The 20,976-nt window shown below is 37.4% G+C and overlaps 1 protein-coding gene across 1 annotated transcript in view; it reads left to right on the top strand.

Annotated features, from left to right (window-relative positions):
• The first annotated feature begins 3,371 nt into the window (after positions 1 to 3,371).
• Positions 3,372 to 20,976, top strand: part of NSRP1 (nuclear speckle splicing regulatory protein 1) — a 67,044-nt gene continuing 49,439 nt past the window's right edge. The window contains exons 1-2 of the mRNA XM_082861213.1: positions 3,372 to 3,414; positions 4,621 to 4,714. Of these exons, the coding sequence (XP_082717339.1) occupies positions 3,395 to 3,414; positions 4,621 to 4,714 (114 nt within the window). The 5' untranslated portion in view covers positions 3,372 to 3,394. The remainder of the gene's footprint in view (positions 3,415 to 4,620; positions 4,715 to 20,976) is intronic.

Here is a 20,976-nt window from a genome sequence, read left to right on the forward strand (position 1 = left end):
TCTTAAATAGTTACACACCTAATAACGTAGTTCCAAAATACACAGAGCAAAAACTAATAGGACTGCAGGTCCATAGAGAACAGAAGTAGATTACTGGTTGCCTACTGTTGCGGGGGCGGGGGGAGGTAAATGGGAGTGACTAATGGTTACATGGGTTTTTTTCTGGGTATTGAAAGTATCCTAAAATTGCTTGTGATGATGGTAGCACAACTCTCTGAATATATTAAAAACCATTGAATTGTACAGTTTTGTTTTTTTTTGGCTGCGTGGCATGGCGAACGGGATCTTAGTTCCGGTACCAGGGATCGAACCCATGGCCCCTGCAGTGGAAGTGCAGAGTCTTACCCACTGGACCGCCAGGGAAGTCCTGAATTGTATGCTTTAAATGGGTGAATTGCACAGTATGTGAATTATGTCTCAATAAAGCTGTTTAAAAAAAAGATGTTTATACTAAACAGAAATCTGGTTTTACACAAAGATATGGAGACACTGGAAATGGTAAATATGTGAATAAACATAATATTTTTCTTTTCTTTTTACATTGACCTATTTATTATATAAGGGATATGATAAAGTATACATATAAACAACCAGATAGAGATACATAGGTGAGGTCAGGAAGGGTGCTTCTGTCCTCATGAAGTTGGGGTGTACCACCCTCTGGGCAGGTGGATATGTTCACCAACCTGGAAGCTCTTAGAATTCCATACTTTTGGGTTGTTTATGGAGGCTTCATTATGTAGGCATGATGAATCATTAATTTGGTTTAAAACCCCTCTCTTCTTCCCGGAGGATGGGAGGTGGGGTAGAAAGTTTCAAGCTTCTAACTATGGTGTGGTCTCTCTGGTGACTAGCCCCCATGCTGATGCTATCCAGAAGCCCACCAAGAGTTACCTCATTGGAACAAAATAACTCCTATCACCCAGGGAACCAGGAACTAGGGTCAAAGACCAAGTATCAAAACAACAGTTGCTCTTAGTGCTCTAATTACTCAGGAAATCACAAAGGTTTTAGGAGCTCTGTACTGGGAATCTGGGACAGAAACCAATATATGTGTCTATATATGTATATATATATTTTCCCTCTTATTTCACTGTGCCCCAAGCAGATTTCGTATTTGGTTTCTATCTAGCCTTACCCTAATCACTTTGGGGAAAAAAAGACATTCAGCATATTCCTATATGCAAAGCTATATAATTCCTTTAATAATATATCTCAGCATTAATTCATTTAGAAGAGTGGATATCAAAATGTGGTCTGTGGACTCCCAAAGGTCCCTAAAACACTTTTGGAATTTTCCAGGTCAAAACTATATTTCTAACAATTTGCCGTTTTCACTCATCCTCACACCAGTGTGCAACTGAACTTTGCAGAGGCTTCATGATGTGTGATGATGTCATCGTTCTGACAGCTAATAGAACGTGTGCCTGTGGATTCTTTTGCATTTTCTTTCAACTTTATTTCTTCCAGTTTTATTAAGATATAATTAACATACAGCACTGTATAAGTTTACGGTGTACAGCATAATAATTTGACTTACATACATTATGAAATGATTACAATAAATTTAGTGAACATACATCATTTCACATAGATATAAAAGAAGAAAAAATATTTTTCTTTGTGATGAGAACTCTTAGGATTTACCCTCTTAACTACTTGCATATATAACATACAGCAATGTCAACTATATTAATCATGTTGTACATTACATCCTAATACTTTTTTATCTTATAACTGGAAGTTTGTGCCCTTTGACCATCCAATTCCTCCTCCCACTACCCCACCCTTTCCTGCTAAAAAGAAAAAGAAATCTGGATCTACACAAAGATACGCAGCCACGGGAAATGGTAAATATGTGGATAAACATAACATTTTTCTTATTTAAAAATATTTTTAAAAGATAATTGACTGTTTAAAGCAAAAATGATAATTTATTGTGTATTTATAACATAGGTAGAAGTAAAATGTGTGACAAATACAGCACAAAGTCTCAGGGAAAATGGAACTATACTTTTATAAAGTTTTTATACTATACAGAAAGTGCTTCATTCTTACTTGAAGGTAGACTGTGATAAGTTAAAGATGTGTACCAGAAACCCTAGAGCAAAACCTTAAAAAAAAAAAAAAAAAAAAAAAGCAAAGTATGGCCAATAAGCCAACAAAGAAGTTGAAGCATAAAAATCTTAAGCAGAGTCATAAAAATTTATTAATTCAAAAGGGCGGGGGAAGATGGAGGGGGGAGCACAAAAAACAGATAGGAAAAAGAGAAAACAAATTGCAACTATACTAATAATTGCTTTAATGAAAATGTTCTAAATACCCACGTTAAAAGGAAGAAATTGCCAGACTGGATAAAAGAGCAAGACCCAACTATATGCTATCAACAAGAGAACCACTTTAAATATATAGACACAAACTAATTAAAATAGGTTAAAAGTAAAAAGGACGGCAAAAGATACACTATGCTAACAATGCTGGTTACATTAATATCAGATAAAGTAGATAAAAATAAATAAAAAAATAAAGAGGATCATTTCTTAATGGTATAGGGGGTCAATGTAAGAGGACACAACAATCCTACATGTTTATATATCTAATAACAAAACTTCAAAATACATGAAACAAAACATGACAGGAGTAAAAAGAGAAATAGACAAATCCACAATTACAGCTGGAGATTTTAACATTCTTCTGTCGGTAATTCAAAAGATCTCTTTGCTGTTACTAGTTTGGAAAGGGCCGAGAATGAGTGGGTCCACAGGTGAAGTGTGACTAGCATTTTTTAAAAAGTATCATATATCATTTTACTTCCTATACCCAGTGGTACCACGGTATTTTATTAATCATTTCTGTCCTATAATGAGATACTTAGCGTACAGATTTTCATCTTCTGCCAAATTACCCTGAGCCAGGTATACTCACGCTGAGTACCTCGGGGGCGGGGGGCGGGGGGAAATCGATAGCCTAGGGCAGTGGTTTTCAAACTTGAGTATCAGAATTACCTGGAGGGCTTGTTAAAATTCAGATTTCTGGGCCCCGTCCCAGAGTTTCTGATTCCGTAGATGTGGAACAGAGCCGGAAATTTTGCATTTCTAACAAAGTCCCGGGTGATGCCGATTCTGCTGGTCCCAGGACCACTCTCTGCGAACCTCTGGCCTAAAATTTTGCCATTCCTTTCTTCACACTGATTTCGAGGCAGTCTGTCGGTTTTCAAAACAACGCCCAAAGCCAAGCATCAGATTCCCAGCAGTGCGGAAGCAACACAAAACGCGAACCCAGCCGGTAGGCGGGCTCTAGGCCGCCCAAACCCGCGCGAGAGCTCACGTTCGACGTCGGCGTCTGCGTCAGCGTCACGTCGGCGTCGGCCACGTTCAGCGGAGACGGGAGCAAGATGGCGATTCCGGGCAGGCAGTGAGTGACCTGGGAGTTAGGGTTAGGCTGGGGAGTGAGACACCACGGCGACTGTGTCTTTGGCCGAGCAGTAGAAGTGCGCTGGAAGTGAAGGGGCTGTGTCGTCAGGGATAGAGATGGGGGAAAGCGAGAAATCCTGAGGAACATATATTCCCATCTCCCCCCCACATTTTCCAGGATGGAAGCCCGAAGTTTGAGGGAGAAACTTGTGAGGAAATAAAGGAAGTTAGGCTGAGGGGCAGAGAGCGAGACTTTTCTATTTTCCAAAAGCTCGGTCTGAGGCCCCTCAGTCTTGCTTCCTACCCCGCGCTTGAGTTTCTCCCCGGTTGGATGCTTTCAGGGGCAATGAGAAGAGAGACAATTCCTGGCTTTCTTAGAGGGCCTTGTTCTACTTGGCAGGTCAAGTTCTGATTACCGCCCTCCCTTCTCGGTTTAGGACTGTTGTGCTGAGAAGCCACAGAAAAGGGTAGGCATATAGGGAATTGGGGTATACGTTGCCACAAAAGAGACAAATGTTATATGTTCTTGGAAGTTTTATCTTTGATGTATAATCCTCGCTTGTGATGCGGCCTTCTGTGATTTCTGCGTCTTAAAGGCCAAAACGTGAGAAACTAAATGAGTTGGATCTGATGGGATGGTTCTTTCAGGTGCTCCAAGACAAAGCAAGTGTGCTTAATAAAGTGTAATGGCAATTTGCCCCGTGGCTACTTGGGTTTCTCAGTTAATGTAATCTTTTAAAAAATTTTCGTGGGTGACATTAACCTTTATCCAATAACTTCTTTAAAATTGTGTACCCAATAGGAAAAAAAAACAACTATTTTCTTGACTCTTGTTAGATCACAAGGATAATTTAGAGCATTTTTATTTTTAGTGGACATCAACTGAGCTTTCCACTAACATGTTCTTTTTAAAACCTTGCTATCATTTCACCATCTAAAACATTTCTGAACTCTTCATTCACTTCCCTTCTTTGATTAAAATGGTATTTTGATTTTGGCCCACAAATAATCACTTAAAATAATAATTATAAAATCTTAGTGCATATTAGAACTTTTAGATAGTTGAAAATCAGAACCAGTGTTATATGTTCATAGGTTATGTGACATGTTTTGACTTGGTAGCTTCGTCTGGAAAAGGTAGTGGCTGTATTATTGTTTAACATTTAAATATAATGGTGTAATTTCTATTTCAAAAAAAAAAATGCAGGTATGGGCTTACTTTGCCAAAGAAAGCACAGCAGTTGCACCCTGTTTTGCAAAAACCTTCAGTGTTTGGGAATGATTCTGATGATGATGATGAGGTAAGGGAAACTGTTTTTCTACTGCATTGTTGGAAATTTTTTTTTTAAATTGAACTTGTGAATTTAATGTCTTTGCTTGCTTTAGATATTTGTTAATACAGCATATCTGTAGCATTAGAATTTACAGAATTATCAAAAAGAATAAAGAAGACAGGTCTGCTTTTTTTTTTTTGTAGGTGATACACAGATAATCTAAGAGATTTTTTTTTCCCCAAGGCTATGAACTTCAGTTATTTTTAAGCAGTTATACAGAGTAATTTCAGACAATAATACTGATATATAACAAAATTGTTGCTGTAAAGATCCCTGGAAATAAGCTATTAAGATGTTGCCAGTTTCCTAGAAATTTTTATTAGCAAAGTAGTTTCTTATGAGACTACTTTTGTGGTTACTCAGTGTCTGCTAAGTGTAGTTATTCAGTTGTAATATGGTAGTGTATAAAGTTAGCATTGATGATAATGACATCTAATATGAACATTTTATGTTTTAGCAGCCAAAACAGTGTTTTCCTATGAAGCCCCAGTTTACAGCAGTTTATAAAACCCCCAAATGTGTGCTTATTTAATACTTCAGTTATTTTCTGTATTTCTAAAAGACTTTGTATCAATTTCATACTTCCTTTGCTCTGGCAGAAAAAAATCACTTCTCTTTCTGTTTTTACTAATTATATAATAGCATAGTTAGGTAATTGAACATATTTGATCCTTTGCTTCTTTTCTTCTGTTGAAGAAATAGACTCTAGATGGCTTACATTTTTTAAAGTTGATAATTTACATATAATTTGCATATAAACTTATGGATTTTAAGTGTACAGGTTGGTGACTTTTGACAAATATATACACCCCAGTCAAGATGTATTGTAGAATATTTCTCTCTTCCCTGAAAGTTCTTTAACGCCCCTTTGCAGTTAGTTTGCTTCCCCACATTATGCCCCAGACAACTATCTCATTGTGGTTTTGATTTGCATTTTACTTACGACCAAGGATATTGGCCATTTATGTATCATCTTTAGAGAAATGTCTGTTCATATCATTTGCCTAGTTTTTAATTGGGTTGTCATTTTGTTATGAGTTGTAAGATTCCTTTATACATTCTAGATACAAGTCTCTTATTAGATGTAATTTGTAAATATTTTTTCCCATTCTGTGAATTGTCTTTTCACTTTCTTGATAACGTCCTTTGAAGTACAAAAGTTCAATTTTGAGAAAGTCCAATATATTTTTTTTCTTAGGTTGCTACTGCTTTGGTGTCATACCTAAGAAACCATTGCTTAATCCAGGGTCACAAAGATTTACGCATATGCTTTCTTCTAAGAATTTTGTAGTTTTAGTTCTAAAATTACATCTATGATCCATTTTGAGTTAATTTTTATACGGTTATGAGATGGGGGTTCAGTTTCACTCTTTGCATGTGGATGGATATCCAGTTGTCCCAACACCATTTGTTGAAGGCTCTTCCCCATTGAATTGACACTACCCTTGTGGTTTGTTTTAATATACAAATAATTTTTTAAAATCACTGTAGACACAACAGAAAAATACGTCATGGTTATCTTGTAGTTTCACATAAATCATCCTGGCATACCCACGTAATGCAAAGCAACATATACTCCAGTTTGAGAAGGATGGGTTTATACAAGTGTTCTAGAAAGTTTACTGATGTGATTGCTGTTTCTTTTCCATTGTGAAATGAGGCTAGTGGAAGCTGGACGGTGGGTACACTAGAGTCAGAAAAGAAAGGCCTAGGGCCATTTTGCTCTTCCCTCCCTTCCTCCCACCCTCCTTCCTTTTACATAGAGAGACTTTAATGCAGATATTGGTTACATGGGTGATGGAAGACTTGAGAAGCTACAAGAGATGGTGAAGCAACCCAGAGATTAGCAGTAGTAAAAGGCAAGAAGTGATAAATGGAGGGATACAGGTAGGAGTTGGACCTGGAGGCCAGAGGCTAGGGTTACTTGGCGGGAACTGGACTTTTCCAAAAGGAGTTGAAGCCACGGGGAGATTCAGTCTTAGGTAGAGAGAGAGGCAGGGAGAAATACCTCGTCTTCTCCCTTTCTCCTACCCTCCAATTTTTGTATTCTGTTGGTAGAACCCAGCCAGAAGCCAACTGACAGGGAGATGCAGTTTAGTTCTTAATGAGCAGAGAATATAAAACCGGTCTTTAGAATAATTTCCTTACCTATAAAACATCAGTCTGGTGAATTCCAGCTTATATTATTTGTATATTATTTAAATGTTTGTGAGCTTTGAATATAAAACTCTTCTTTTTAAAAAATTTATTTTATTGAAATATAGTTAATTTACAATGTTATGTTAATTTCTGCTGTACAGCAAAGTGACTCAGTTTATACACACACACACACACACACACATACATACACATACACACACACATTCTTTTTCATATTCTTTTCCATTATGGTTTATCACAGGATATTGAATATAGTTTCCTGTGCTATACAGTAGGACCTTGTTGTTTATCCATTCTATATATAATAGTTTGCATCTGCTAATCCCAAACTCCCAATCAATTCCTCTCCCACCCACCTCCCCCTTGATAACCACAAGTCTCTTCTCTATGTCAGTGAATCTAAAACTCTCTTCTTTAAAAATTAATCAGTTAAGAAATAATAAAATTATTGGTGTTTTGGAAAATACAGAGAAAGATATTTTATGTTTCCCCTCCTGAGGAGGGCATTTGATAAACCTGGCGAGGAGCTTCTGAAGCAAATCCAACTATTCTTATTTTCAGGAATTCAGCAGAAGCAACTAAGAGCCCAAATTTAAGATCAGACTTTTATTCCAGTGGTCAAGCAGAGGGAGCCCTAGCAAGCGAATTCTGTTTCAGTGTGTGTTTGTATCCAGAGTTAGTTTAAAAATGGGAGAAAGTGGTAGTCCAGCACTTTAAATTATTATTTAAATAGTCCCTCTTTTTGAAATTATCAGAACTAAATAGAAACAATTATCATTTTGTTCAAAGGTAGAGGAGATGAAGAGTTTTTACCCCATATGAGTAAGGTTTATATTATATCCAAATGCTGCTGTCTGATAATAAGTGTTTGAGTGGTTTTGCTAAGATAGTGTGTTTGTTTCATTTTTTCCCAGTCTCTCCTCTCTTTCCAGTCCCATTGCCACCACCTTCATTACTTCTGTCATGGATTATTATAGCTTTGTAACAATTTCCTTATCACCTCTCTCTCCTCAAATTCATTTCAAATACTGTTGATAGATTGATCTTCCGAAAGCACAGTTCTAATCACTGTTAACTTCCTTACTCTTGAACCTAATTGTATTTAAAATCTAAACTGCTCATCCTGACATTGAAAGCCTTCCCTATGCTTTGGCTTCAAAGGACTTATTAGCATTTTCTCCTAACTGTGCTTCTCCATGCAAAGTACACTGTTATGTTTGTATTCTTTCACAACTCTACTTTTCTTCACACTGGAAGTCTCTCCATCCTGTATGTCCAAATTATAGCCATCCTTTAAAACCCAGTGCAAAAGTTGCTTCCTTCAAGATTTTCCCCACTAGAAAGACTCTTTCTTTTTCTGACACTCTTTACCTTTCTTAGAGCACTTAGCTTTTTATATCTTGTATTATAAGTTAGTTGCATACAAGTCTTTCACTGTACTAGAGTGTGAGCTCCATGAGTTAGGATCCGAATGTTTGTGCTGGCTTCTAAGAATGAGTAAAATCATTTACTCAGATGTTTTAGCTGTCTGTATTGTAAAGAGCCAGAGAGTAGATGTTTTAGGCTTTGCAAGCTAAGTAGTCAACTTTGATCTCCTAGTGTGAAAGCAGCCATTAGATAATATGTAAATGAATGAGCATGACTAATAAATGTGTTCTAATAAAACTTTATTTACAAAAGTGGGGATGGCTGAGATTTGGCTGTAACTTGCTGACCCATGATGTATACAATTATCCAAAGTATGTGTGACAACCAGTATTTCACAAGTGTTATGAAGTGGCTAGTGACTAAAATAGATGTTGCATGACAAACATGGAACTTCCTTTTAGATATTTCTCCGTGATAAATGCTTGCTCATTTTGCAGAACATAATGAATTTTTCTTTTAGTCTTGGCAATTGAAATGCTCATTTCTAGATAATAATAACCTTGTGAGATCCAGTTTTGTAATATAATTCATATGCCATGAAGAGGTATGATCCATACAAGCTGAGAATAGTCGCTGTTGGATAAAGATGCAAAACTTATTGATCTCTTTAAAAGAGAATATTAAGTTAAAATAGATAGCTTAAGTTCATTAATTTAGTTTTTGTGTATATATCAAATATGTTAGATAAATGGTAGATGATAATAATTGCACTTTGAGTACTCAGAAGCCATGGTATAGTCCTTTTATAGGTTAAGCTTTCAGTTTCATAAACTATAGAACAGTTACAAAAACTATAAGGAAAGCATTAAAACTCCAGCAGAAAACTAAGGAAAATACATAGAGAAATGTAGAAGAAATGGAAATATCTAATAAACATTAAAAATATTTAATCTTAGTATATCTAAGAAATGTAAATTAGGGCAACAGTAAGCTGCCTTTTTTTTTTTTTTACTATGTTAGAAAATACTTTAAAAAATGATAATGGCAAGGTTTTGGTGAAATGGGAAATTCTGAAATTCAAAATTTTGTTCTTGTAAATCATTGCCCCTTTTTGGAAGGCAGTTTTGCAATTTGTATCAATCCTTTAAGAATCAAGTATATTTAACCCACTGTATCAATCAGAAGACAGAGGCTGTGCCAGAATTTTCCCTTCTAAAATTCTCTCCTAAGGAAGTTGCCAGAAGTTTGCATTAAAGATTTATAGGTATTCAGAAGTCTATTTCACGGTTGTTTATGATAGTAAAATCTTAGAACCAGTCCAACTTTCAACAGTGAAAGCATGGCTAAGTAAAGTGAGGTGCAGTGTATATTACAGAATTGTTAGGAATAAAATGAAAGGAAAAAAGAGTAAAGAGAGCATTTCAGAATATTAATGGTAGTTGTCGTTGGTGGACTTATGAGTGGTTATTTTGTTTTTTATGCTTTTCTGTATTTTCTAAATTTTCCACAATAGTTTTTATAATTGAAAAATAATTTTTAAGAAAAATTTATGGTGAATTTTAAGAATTTCCTGTAAGATACTTAGCTTCCAAATCATATTAAAATATAACAGGAAATAACACATTTAATCTGATAGAAGTCATAATGAGAGAGAGTACTGGAACCATTTAAAAGCATGAAAGAAGATGAAATAAGCAGAATACAAAATTGAATATGTATATATGGTTGTACAGAACTATATGGATATGTAAGTGGAAAATAAAAGAGAATTGGTTTGGGTTTTTTTGGTGACAGTATGAGCTTTTTTCTTTTTTTTCAAAATTGTATTCATTTCATTGTTATAATTTTTGAAGAACAGAAGGAAATCAGTGCTTTAAAAAATACATGACTGTATTTGTATATCCCCCAAATTAGAAACATTTGCAAATTACCGGATTACATGGTATATTTTCATTGCTTTTACTATTTCTTTTTTTTTAATTTTATTGAAGTATAGTTGATTTACAGTGTTGTGTTAATTTCTTCTGTACAGCAAAGTGACTCAGTTACACACATATATATATTCTTTTTCATATTCTTTTCCATTGGTTTGTCACAGGATTGAATATAGTTTCCTGTGCCCTACAGAAGGACCTTGTTGTTTATCCATCCTATATATAATAGTTTTCCTCTGCTATCCCAAACTCCCATTCCTTCCCTCCCGCCTCCCCCACCCCGCAGCAACCACAAGTCTGTTCTCTATATCTGTGAGTCTGTTTTTGTTTTGCGGTACGCGGGCCTCTCACTGTTGTGGCCTCTCCCATTGCTGAGCACAGGCTCCGGACACGCAGGCTCAGCAGCCATGGCTCACGGGCCCAGCCGCTCCTCGGCATGTGGGATGTTTCTGGACCGGGGCACGAACCCGTATCCCCTGCATCGGCAGGCAGACTCTTAACCACTGCACCATCAGGGAAGCCCATGTTTTGGGTTTTTTAAAAATATTTATTATTTATTTAATTATTTGGCTGCACCAGGTCTTAGTTGCAGCAAGTGGGATCTTCGTTGCTGCATACGGGATGTTTAGTTGCGGCATGAGAGATCTAGTTCCCTGACCAGGGATTGAACCCGGGCCCCCTGCATTGGGAGTGCGGAGTCTTAACCAGTGGACCACCAGGGAAGTCCCTGTTTTTGTTTTGTAGATACATTGATCTGTATCGTATTTTAGATTCCACATATAAGTGATATCATATGGTATTTGTCTTTCTCTTTCTGACTTACTTTGCTTAGTATGATAATCTCTAGGTCTATATGTGTTGCTGCAAATGGCATTATTCCATTCTTTTTTTTTTTTTTTTTTTTTTTTTTTTGGTGGTACGTGGGCCTCTCACTGCTGTGGCCTCTCCCGTTGCGGAGCAGAGGCTCCGGACGCGCAGGCTCAGCGGCCATGGCTCACGAGCCCAGCCGCTCCGCGGCATGTGGGATCCTCCCGGACCGGGGCACGAACCCGCGTCCCCTGCATCGGCAGGCGGACTCCCAACCACTGCGCCACCAGGGAAGCCCTATTCCATTCTTTTTTATGGCTGAGTAATATTCCATTTTATATATGTACCACATCTTCTTTATCCATTCACCTGTTGATGGACATTTGGCTGTTTGTGAATAGTGCTGCTATGAACATAGGGGTACATGTATCTTTTCTAATTATAGTTTTGTCCAGATATATATGCCCAGGAGTGGGATTGCTGGATCATATGGTAGTTCTATTTTTAGTTTTCTGAGGAACTTCCATACTGTTTTCCATAGTGGCTGTACCAACTTACATTCCCACCAACGGAGTAGGAGGGTCCCCTTTTCTCCATAGCCTCTCCAGCACTTGTTATTTGTAGATTTTTTAATGATGGCCATTCTGACTGATATGAAGTGGTACCTCATTGTAGTTTTGATTTGAATTTCTCTAATAATTAGTGATGTTGAGCACCTTTTCATGTGCCTAGGGCCATCTGTAAGTCTTCTTTGGAGAAATGTCTATTTAGGTCTTCTGCTGATTTTTCAGTTGGGTGGGTTGTTCTGTTGTTGTTGAGTTGTATGAGCTGTTTATATATTTTGGAGATTAAGCCCTTGTCGGTTGCATCATTTGCAGATGTTTTCTCCCATTCTGTAGGTTGTCTTTTCGTTTTGCTTATGGTTTCCTTTGCTGTGCAAAAGCTTGCAAATTTGATTAGGTCCCATTTGTTTATTTTTGTTTTTATTTCTATTGCCTTGGGACACTGACCTAAGAAAACGTTGGTATGATTTATGTCAGAGAATGTTTTGCTTATGATTTCTTCTAGGAGCTTTATGGTGTCATATCTTGTGTTTAAGTCTTTAAGCCATTTCGAGTTTGTTTTTGTGCATGATGTGAGGGTGTGTTCTAACTTTATTGATTTACATGCCACTGTCCGACTTTCCCAGCACCGTTTACTGAAGAGACTGTCTTTTTCCCATTTTATATTCTTGCCTCCTTTGTTGAAGATTAATTGACTGTAGGTGTGTGGGTTTATTTCTGAGCTCTCTATTCTGTCCCGTTGATCCATATGTCTGTGTTTGTGCCAATAACACACTGTTTTGATCACTGTAGCTTTGTAGTATTGTTTGCAGTCTGGGAAGGTTATTCCTATTTCTTAATCTCTCACCACTTTAACTCCAGTCTTTTATCTTTTATTTTTTTTTTTTTTATAGAAGCAGTTAGGTCTTTAATTTTTTTTAATTTTTTGGCTGAGTTGGGTGTTCGTTGCTGCATGTGGGCTTTCTCTAGTTTCGGCAAGCAGGGGCTGCTCTTCATTGCGGTGCGTGGGCTTCTCATTGTGGTGGCTTCTCTTGTGGCAGAGCATGGGCTCTAGGCATGGGCTTCAGTAGTTGTGGCACGTGGGCTCAGTAGTTGTGGTGTGTGGGCTCAGTAGTTGTGGCTCGCGGGCTCTAGAGTGCAGACTCAGTAGTTGTGGTTCATGGGCTTATGGGCTTAGTTGCTCCTCAGCATGTGGGATATTCTGGACCAGGGCTCAAACCTGTGTCCCCTGCATTGGCAGGTGGATTCTTAATGACTGCACCACCAGGGAAGTCCCAACTCCAGTCTTTTAAAAACACTTTCTTGGGACTTCCCTGGTAGTCCAGTGGTTAAGACTCCGTGCTCCCAATGCAAGGGGTGCGCGTTCGATCCCTGGTCGGGGAACTAAGATCCCACAAGCTGCGTGGCCAATAAATAAATAAATAGTTCCCCCAGATAAAAAAAAATAAAAACACTTTCTTGAATAACTAAAGTAGTCTTCATAAGTCTGTTTTTCCTAAAATGAATCTTTTTTTCGTTGGAAGCCTGTTTGGCTGGCTAATGGTAAGAAAAAGTTAAAATTTTAATCTCTCTGAACATTATAGTACATCTGAATCAAGGAAGTGTTTCAGTTTCAGTTTTTCATCAGTTATCAGTCTCATAATTTCCTATTTCTCTGGAGATAGTCTTGTATAGTTTGAATAAAATGACAGTTTTATATGGACATGACAAAGCATATTATTTGTGAAAATGGCAGGAAATTTGGGTTATTTTAATGATGGCTAAGAATTTTTTACGTTTTTCTCATATGCTAGTAAACTGAATTCCTAGAGATTCATGATACTGAATATATCTAATAGCAGTATAAGCAGTGAGAGATTTTAAGTAATTGTGTAGCTTTGCTAAAAATTCATCCCTTGGGCTTCCCTGGTGGCGCAGTGGTTGAGAGTCTGCCTGCCGATGTAGGGGACACAGGTTCGTGCCCTGGTCCAGGAAGATCCCACATGCCGCGGAGCAGCTAGGCCCGTGAGCCATGGCCGCTGAGCCTGCGCGTCCAGAACCTGTGCTCCGCTATGGGAGAGACCACAGCAGTGAGAGGCCCGTGTACCGCAAAAAAAAAAAAAAAAATTCATCCCTTAACCTGCTATCCATGAGTGAAATGGATATGTAAGAAAATGCAAGAAGAGAGCAAAGGACAACATTAAATGATAGAATTTTGTGAGGAGTGGGAGCGACAGCAAGAGGATTCTGTTCTTCTTATGCCAGTAGGATAAGAGCATTACCGAAGTGGCTGAGATCATCCAGATTATGAAGATGAGATGAAGTAGGAATTTTTGTTCTTTTCTAGGAAAGAAATGGTGGTATTAATCATGTGCCCTCATAAACGTAAAGTTGCTTTGTGAATCTCTGGTTAAATCTCTTTAGCCAGATTTACTTATGTTGACACACGGATGGATTATGTTTTTTACATCTCCTTTGTCTGAGATATAATGCATTGTTGTATTTTCAACTCCTGAGGTTTGTTTTTTTTTTGTAAATTCTTTTTATTGGTATTCTCAATTTGGTGAGATATTCTCATAGTTTTCTTTAGTTTTTTAGACAGTTTCCTTCAGTTCATTGAATGTGTTTATTCTGTGTGTGGACTGTACTTTCTTGTTTCTTTGTATGTCTCATAAATTGGGGTTGAAAACTGAACATTTAAAATAATAGAAATGGCAACTGTGGAAATCAGATCTTCCCCTCTTCCCAAGGTTGGTTGTTTTTGCTGGGTTTTATTGGCTGTTGTTTTTTGCTTAGTGACTTTTCTGAGCTAATTGTTTGTGTTTTGGTTTTTTTGGACACACCACGTGGCTTGTGGGATCTTAGTTCCTGGACTGGGAATTGAATCTGGGCCCACGGCAGTGCAAGTGCCGAGGCTCAACCACTGGACTGCCAGGGAATTCCCTGAACTAATTCTTAAAGTCTGTATTCATAGTTGTGTGTGGCCACTGAAGTCCACTTGGTTAGCTTGGTGGTCAGCTAGTGAGCTGACAGAGACTTTCTTAAACACCTGTAGCTAATAAGTCACAAATCTGCCAAGAGACTCTGTGTGCATCTTGGGGTATGCCTTCAACACATAGCCAGGCATTTTACAACTTTGCCTTATCCTTCAGTTCTTGCTTGTGCAGAGCCTGATGTCAGTCCTCAAGATCTGTCTTGAGAGTTTAGGACCTTCTTAAGTCTTTCCTGATCATGCTCAAAGGTCTGTGTATGCATGTGATCTTCATGATCCCTAGGAATATTTGGGGGATTTCAAGCCCATATGGACATTCTGTTCCTCTGCTTTTCTTCCTTTTAAGCTTTTTGGTTAACCGGTTGTTTTCCCCAACTGTTAAAACTGTTACCCACTGCCTCAGGCCACCCTGAGGTTCAACAGTTGTCTTTGATCGTTTTTCGACAGATACTCCCAAGGAGAAGGCTGTTTTACATCAGCAACTCTGTAAAGTCAGATAAAGACAGCCTTGTGAGTGGTGTCTTCCAGGGAACCACCAGACAGGTCCAATAATTCTCTGGGATGAGGTTTTCAAGGAACTTCATCTGCCCTTTGCAGTGGCTGCCAGACTGCTGATTTTTCTACTGTACTATGATTGTGGTCTCTTGTTTTTAGGCTACCATGGCACTAGGGAGGGGATGATGGAAATAGGGCAAGTTAAAACACCACAGAGTTCTTACCAATATTCAGTTCTTGAATAAATGCTCCCTGGACTACTGTAAGCCTTTGGTTAATTTCCAGAGTTCTAAAAAAGCTGATTCTGACCTTTTTTGCCAGTATTTTCTTGCTGTTTTGGAGAAGAGAATTTCTGTTAGGTCCATACCACCATTTTCAGTGACATCCCAGGTTGTCTTTTGAGCCTCTCCAGTACATTTTTGCACACTTTTGACAAAGTCGTCTTACTTGTTTTAAAATCACTGTTGACTTCCCATTGCTCTTAAAGACCGAAATCTTCATTTTTGATCTGCAAAGTCATTCATTGTCTTGCTATTCTGTTCAGCCTGTTCTCTACTGTAGTGCTTTATCTTATTCTTTAAAATTGCCTTACGTCATTTAAATATTTTAGTGTCACCTTCAGTTTCATAATAAAACTAGGGATTTTGATTGGAATTGCATTGAATTTATAGATTAGAAGAGAATTGATATTTTAATATTTTACTCTTTTCATATATAAAGATAGCATATTTTTTTATTTGTTCAGGTGTTTTATATGTCCTTTAGTACAGTTTTATTGTTTCTTCCATGAAGGTCACACCCACCTTTTGTTGGATTTATTTCTAGGTACCTTGTAGCCCTTGTTATCGTATAAGGGGATTTTTTCTAATTTATTATTACTAGTATGTGTAAAAGCTTCTGATTTTTTTGTTATTGTTGATTTAATTCTAGTACCTATATAGTTCTAATAGTTTACCTAATGATTCTTTTGGATTTCCTTTGTAGACATAGTGTCTATAAATAAGGATAATTTTGTCTCTTTTCAATTCTTTTACCTCATATTTCTTATCTTTTGTTGTGATTATGAGTGTGTCTTATTACGTTGTCTGAAAACTACAACATATAGAGAGAGGCAATGATAGAAACTTTGTTACATTGCTGACTAATGGAAATTGCTTATAAAATTTCTCAAATGTGATGTTCGCTTTACATTTTAGCTACTAGTTCTAGTTTACTACGAATTTTTATCATAAATGATTTTAAATTTTAATTTTTTTAGCATCAATGTGAGTTTACATTAATTTTTTAACATCTTTATTGGAGTATAATTGCTTTACAATGGTGTGTTAGTTTCTGCTTTATAACAAAGTGAATCAGTTATACATACACACATGTTCCCATATCTCTTGCGTCTCGCTCCTTTCCACCCTCCCTATTCTATCCCTCTAGGTGGTCACAAAGCACCTAGCTGATCTCCCTGTGCTAGGCGGCTGCTTCCCACTAGCTATCTATTTGACGTTTGGTAGTGTATATATGTCCATGCCACTCTCTCACTTTGTCACAGCTTATCCTTCCCCCTCCCCATATCCTCAAGTCCATTCTCTAGTAGGTCTGTGTCTTTATTCCTGTCTTACCCCTAGGTTCTTCATGACCTTTTTTTTTTTTTCCTAAGATTCCATATATATGTGTTAGCATACGGTATTTGTTTTTCTCTTTCTGACTTACTTCACTCTGTATGACAGTCCATAGGTCCATCCACCTCACTACAAATAACTCAGTTTCATTCCTTTTTATGGTTGAGTAATATTCCATTGTATATATTTGCCACATCTTCTTTATCCATTCATCTGTTGATGGACACTTAGGTTGCTTCCATCTCCTGGCTATTGTAAATAGAGCTGCAATGAACATTTTGGTACATGACTCTTTTTGAATTATGGTTTTCTCAGGGTATATGCCCAGTAGTGGGATTGCTGGGTTGTATGGTAGTTCTATTTTTAGTTTTTGTTTTTTTTTTTTTTGGCGGTACGCGGGCCTCTCAGTGTTGCGGCCTCTCCTGTTGCGGAGCACAGGCTCCGGCCATGGCTCACAGGCCCAGCCACTCCGCGGCATGTGGGATCTTCCCGAACTGGGGCACGAACCCTTGTCCCCTGCATCGGCAGGCGGACTCTCAACCACTGCGCCACCAGGGAAGCCCCTATTTGTAGTTTTTTAAGGAACCTCCATACTGTTCTCCATAGTGGAGAGTCAATATTTGTACAGTCGCTTGAATTGTATTTCATGAGGTTAATAATCCTGGTTAATCCTGATGTCTCCAACTAGAAGTACTTGAAGTCAGAGAAATTCTCTTGCAAGACTGTTCCCTTTTCTCCACACCCTCTCCAGCATTCATTGTTTGTAGGTTTTTTGATGATGGCCATTCTGACTGGTGTGAGATGATATCTCATTGTAGTTTTGATTTGCATTTCTCTAGTGGTTAATGACGTTGAGCATTCTTTCATGTGTTTGTTGGCAATCTGTATATCTTCTTTGGAGAAATGTCTATTTAGGTCTTCTGCCCATTTTTGGATTGGGTTGTTTGTTTTTTTGTTACTGAGCTGCATGAACAGCTTGTAAATTTTGGAGATTAATCCTTTGTTAGTTGCTTCATTTGCAAATATTTTCTCCCATTCTGAGGGTTGTCTTTTCATCTTGTTTATGGTTTCCTTTGCTGTGCAAAAGCTTTTACCTTTCATTAGGTCCCATTTGTTTTTATTTCCATTTCTCTAGGAGGTGGGTCAAAAAGGATCTTGCTGTGATTTATGTCATAGAGTGTTCTGCCTATGTTTTCCTCAAAGAGTTTGATAGTGTCTGGCCTTACATTTAGATCTTTAATCCATTTTGAGCTTATTTTTGTGTATCGTGTTAGGGAGTGTTCTAATCTCATACTTTTACATGTAGCTGTCCAGTTTTCCCAGCACCACTTATTGAAGAGGCTGTCTTTTCTCCACTGTATATTCTTGCCTCCTTTATCAAAGATAAGGTGACCATATGTGCGTGGGTTTATCTCTGGGCTTTCTATCCTGTTCCATTGATCTGTATGTCTGTTTTTGTGCCAGTACCATACTGTCTTGATTACTGTAGCCTTGTAGTATAGTCTGAAGTCTGGGAGCCTGATTCCTCCAGCTCCATATTTTGTTCTCAAGATTGCTTTTGCTTTTTGGGGTCTTTTGTGTTTGCATACCAACTGTGAAAGTTTTTGTTCTAGTTCTGTGAAAAATGTAGTTTGATAGGGATTGCATTGAATCTGTAGACTGCTTTGGGTAGTAGAGTCATTTTCACAATGTTGATTCTTCCAATCCAAGAACATGGTATATCTCTCCATCTATTTGTATCATCTTTAATTTATTTCATCAGTGTCTTATAATTTTCTGCATACAGGTCTTTTGTCTCCTTAGGTAGGTTTATTCCTAGTTATTTTATTCTTTTTGTTGCAATGGTAAATGGGAGTGTTTTCTTAATTTCATTTTCAGATTTTTCATCATTAGTGTATAGGAATGCCAGAGATTTCTGTGCATTAATTTTGTATCCTGCTACTTTACCAAATTCATTGATTAGCTCTAGTAGTTTCCTGGTACCATCTTTGGGATTCTCTATGTATAGTATCATGTCATCTGCAAACAGTGACAGCTTTACTTCTTCTTTTCCGATTTGGATTCCTTTTATTTCTTTTTCTTCTCTGATTGCTGTGGCTATAACTTCCAAAACTATGTTGAATAAGGGTGGTGAGAGTGGGCAACCTTGTCTTGTTCCTGATCTTAGTGGAAATGTTTTCAGTTTTTCACCATTGAGGACGATGTTGGTTGTGGGTTTGTCATATATGGCCTTTATTATGTTGAGGAAAGTTCCCTCTCTGCCTACTTTCTGGAGGGTTTTTATCATAAATGGGTGTTGAATTTTGTCAAAAGCTTTCTCTGCATCTATTGAGATGATCATATTGTTTTTCTCCTTCAATTTGTTAATATGGTGTCTCATGTTGATTGATTTGCATATATTGAAGAATCCTTGCATTCCTGGGATAAACCCCACTAGATCATGGTGTATGATCCTTTTAATGTGCTGTTGGATTCTGTTTGGTAGTATTTTGTTGAGGATTTTTGCATCTATGTTCATCAGTGTTACTGGCCTGCAGTTTTCTTTCTTTGTGACATCTTTGTCTGGTTTTGGTATCAGGGTGATGGTGGCCTTGTAGAATGAGTTTGGGAGTGTTCCTCCCTCTGCTATATTTTGGAAGAGTTTGAGACGGATAGGTGTTAGCTCTTCTCTAAATGTTTGATAGAATTTGCCTGTGAAGCCATCTGGTCCTGGGCTTTTGTTTGTTGGAAGATTTTTAATCACAGTTTCAATTTCAGTGCTTGTGATTGGTCTGTTCATATTTTCTATTTCTTCCTGGTTCAGTCTTGACAGGTTGTGCATTTCTAAGAATTTGTCCATTTCTTCCAGTTTGTCCATTTTATTGGCATAGAGTTGCTTGTAGTAATGTCTCATGATCCTTTGTATTTTTGCAGTGTCAGTTGTTACTTCTCCTTTTTCATTTCTAATTCTATTGATTTGAGTCTTCTCCCTGTTTTTCTTGATGAGTCTGGCTAATGGTTTATCAATTTTGTTTATCTTCTCAAAGAACCAGCTTTTAGTTTTATTGATCTTTGCTATCGTTTCCTTCATTTCTTTTTCATTTATTTCTGATCTGATCTTTATGATTTCTTTCCTTCTGCTAACTTGGGTTTTTTTGTTCTTTCTCTGATTGCTTTAGGTGCAAGGTTAGGTTGTTTATTTGAGATGTTTCCTGTTTCTTAAGGTAGGATTGTATTGCTATAAACTTCCCTCTTAGAACTGCTTTTGCTGCATCCCATAGCTTTTGGGTCATCATGTCTCATTGTCATTTGTTTCTAGGTATTTTTTGATTTCCTCTTTGATTTCTCCAGTGATCACTTCGTTATTAAGTAGTGTATTGTTTAGCCTCCATGTGTTTGTACTTTTTACAGATTTTTTCCTGTAATTGATATCTAGTCTCATAGCGTTGTGGTTGGAAAAGATACTTGATACGATTTCAATTTTCTTAAATTTACCAACGCTTGATTTGTGACCCAAGATATGATCTATCCTGGAGAATGTTCCATGAGCACTTGAGAAAAATGTGTATTCTGTTGTTTTTGGATGGAATAGTCTATAAATATCAATTAAGTCCATCTTGTTTAATGTACCATTTAAAGCTTGTGTTTCCTTATTTATTTTCATTTTGGATGATCTGTCCATTGGTGAAAGTGGGGTGTTAAAGTCCCCTACTATGAATGTGTTACTGTCGATTTCCCCTTTTATGGCTGTTAGTATTTGCCTTATGTATTGAGGTGCTCCTATGTTGGGTGCATAAATATTTACAATTGTTATATCTTCTTCTTGGATTGATCCCTTGATCATGATGTAGTGTCCTTCTTTGTCTCTTGTAATAGTCTTTATTTTAAAGTCTATTTTGTCTGATACGAGAATTGCTACTCCAGGTTTCTTTTGATATCCATTTGCATGGAATATCTTTTTCCATCCCCTCACTTTCAGTCTGTATGTGTCCCTAGGTCTGAAGTGGGTCTCTTGTAGACAGCATATGTATGGGTCTTGTTTTTGTATCCATTCAGCCAGTCTGTGTCTTTTGGTGGGAGCATTTAATCCATTTACATTTAAGGTAATTATTGATATGTATGTGCCTGTTACCATTTTCTTAATTGCTTTGGGTTTGTTATTGTAGGTCTTTTCCTTCTCTTGTGTTTCTTGCCTAGAGAAGTTCCTTTAGCATTTGTTGTAAAGCTGGTTTGGTGGTGCTGAACTCCTCAGCTTTTGCTCGTCTGTAAAGCTTTTAATTTCTCCATCAAATCTGAATGAGATTTGATGGAGAAATTAAAACACTTTAAATATGTCCTG

This window comes from Leucopleurus acutus (assembly GCF_964270905.1).
Source record: "Leucopleurus acutus genome assembly, chromosome: 19".
NCBI lineage: Eukaryota > Metazoa > Chordata > Mammalia > Artiodactyla > Delphinidae > Leucopleurus > Leucopleurus acutus.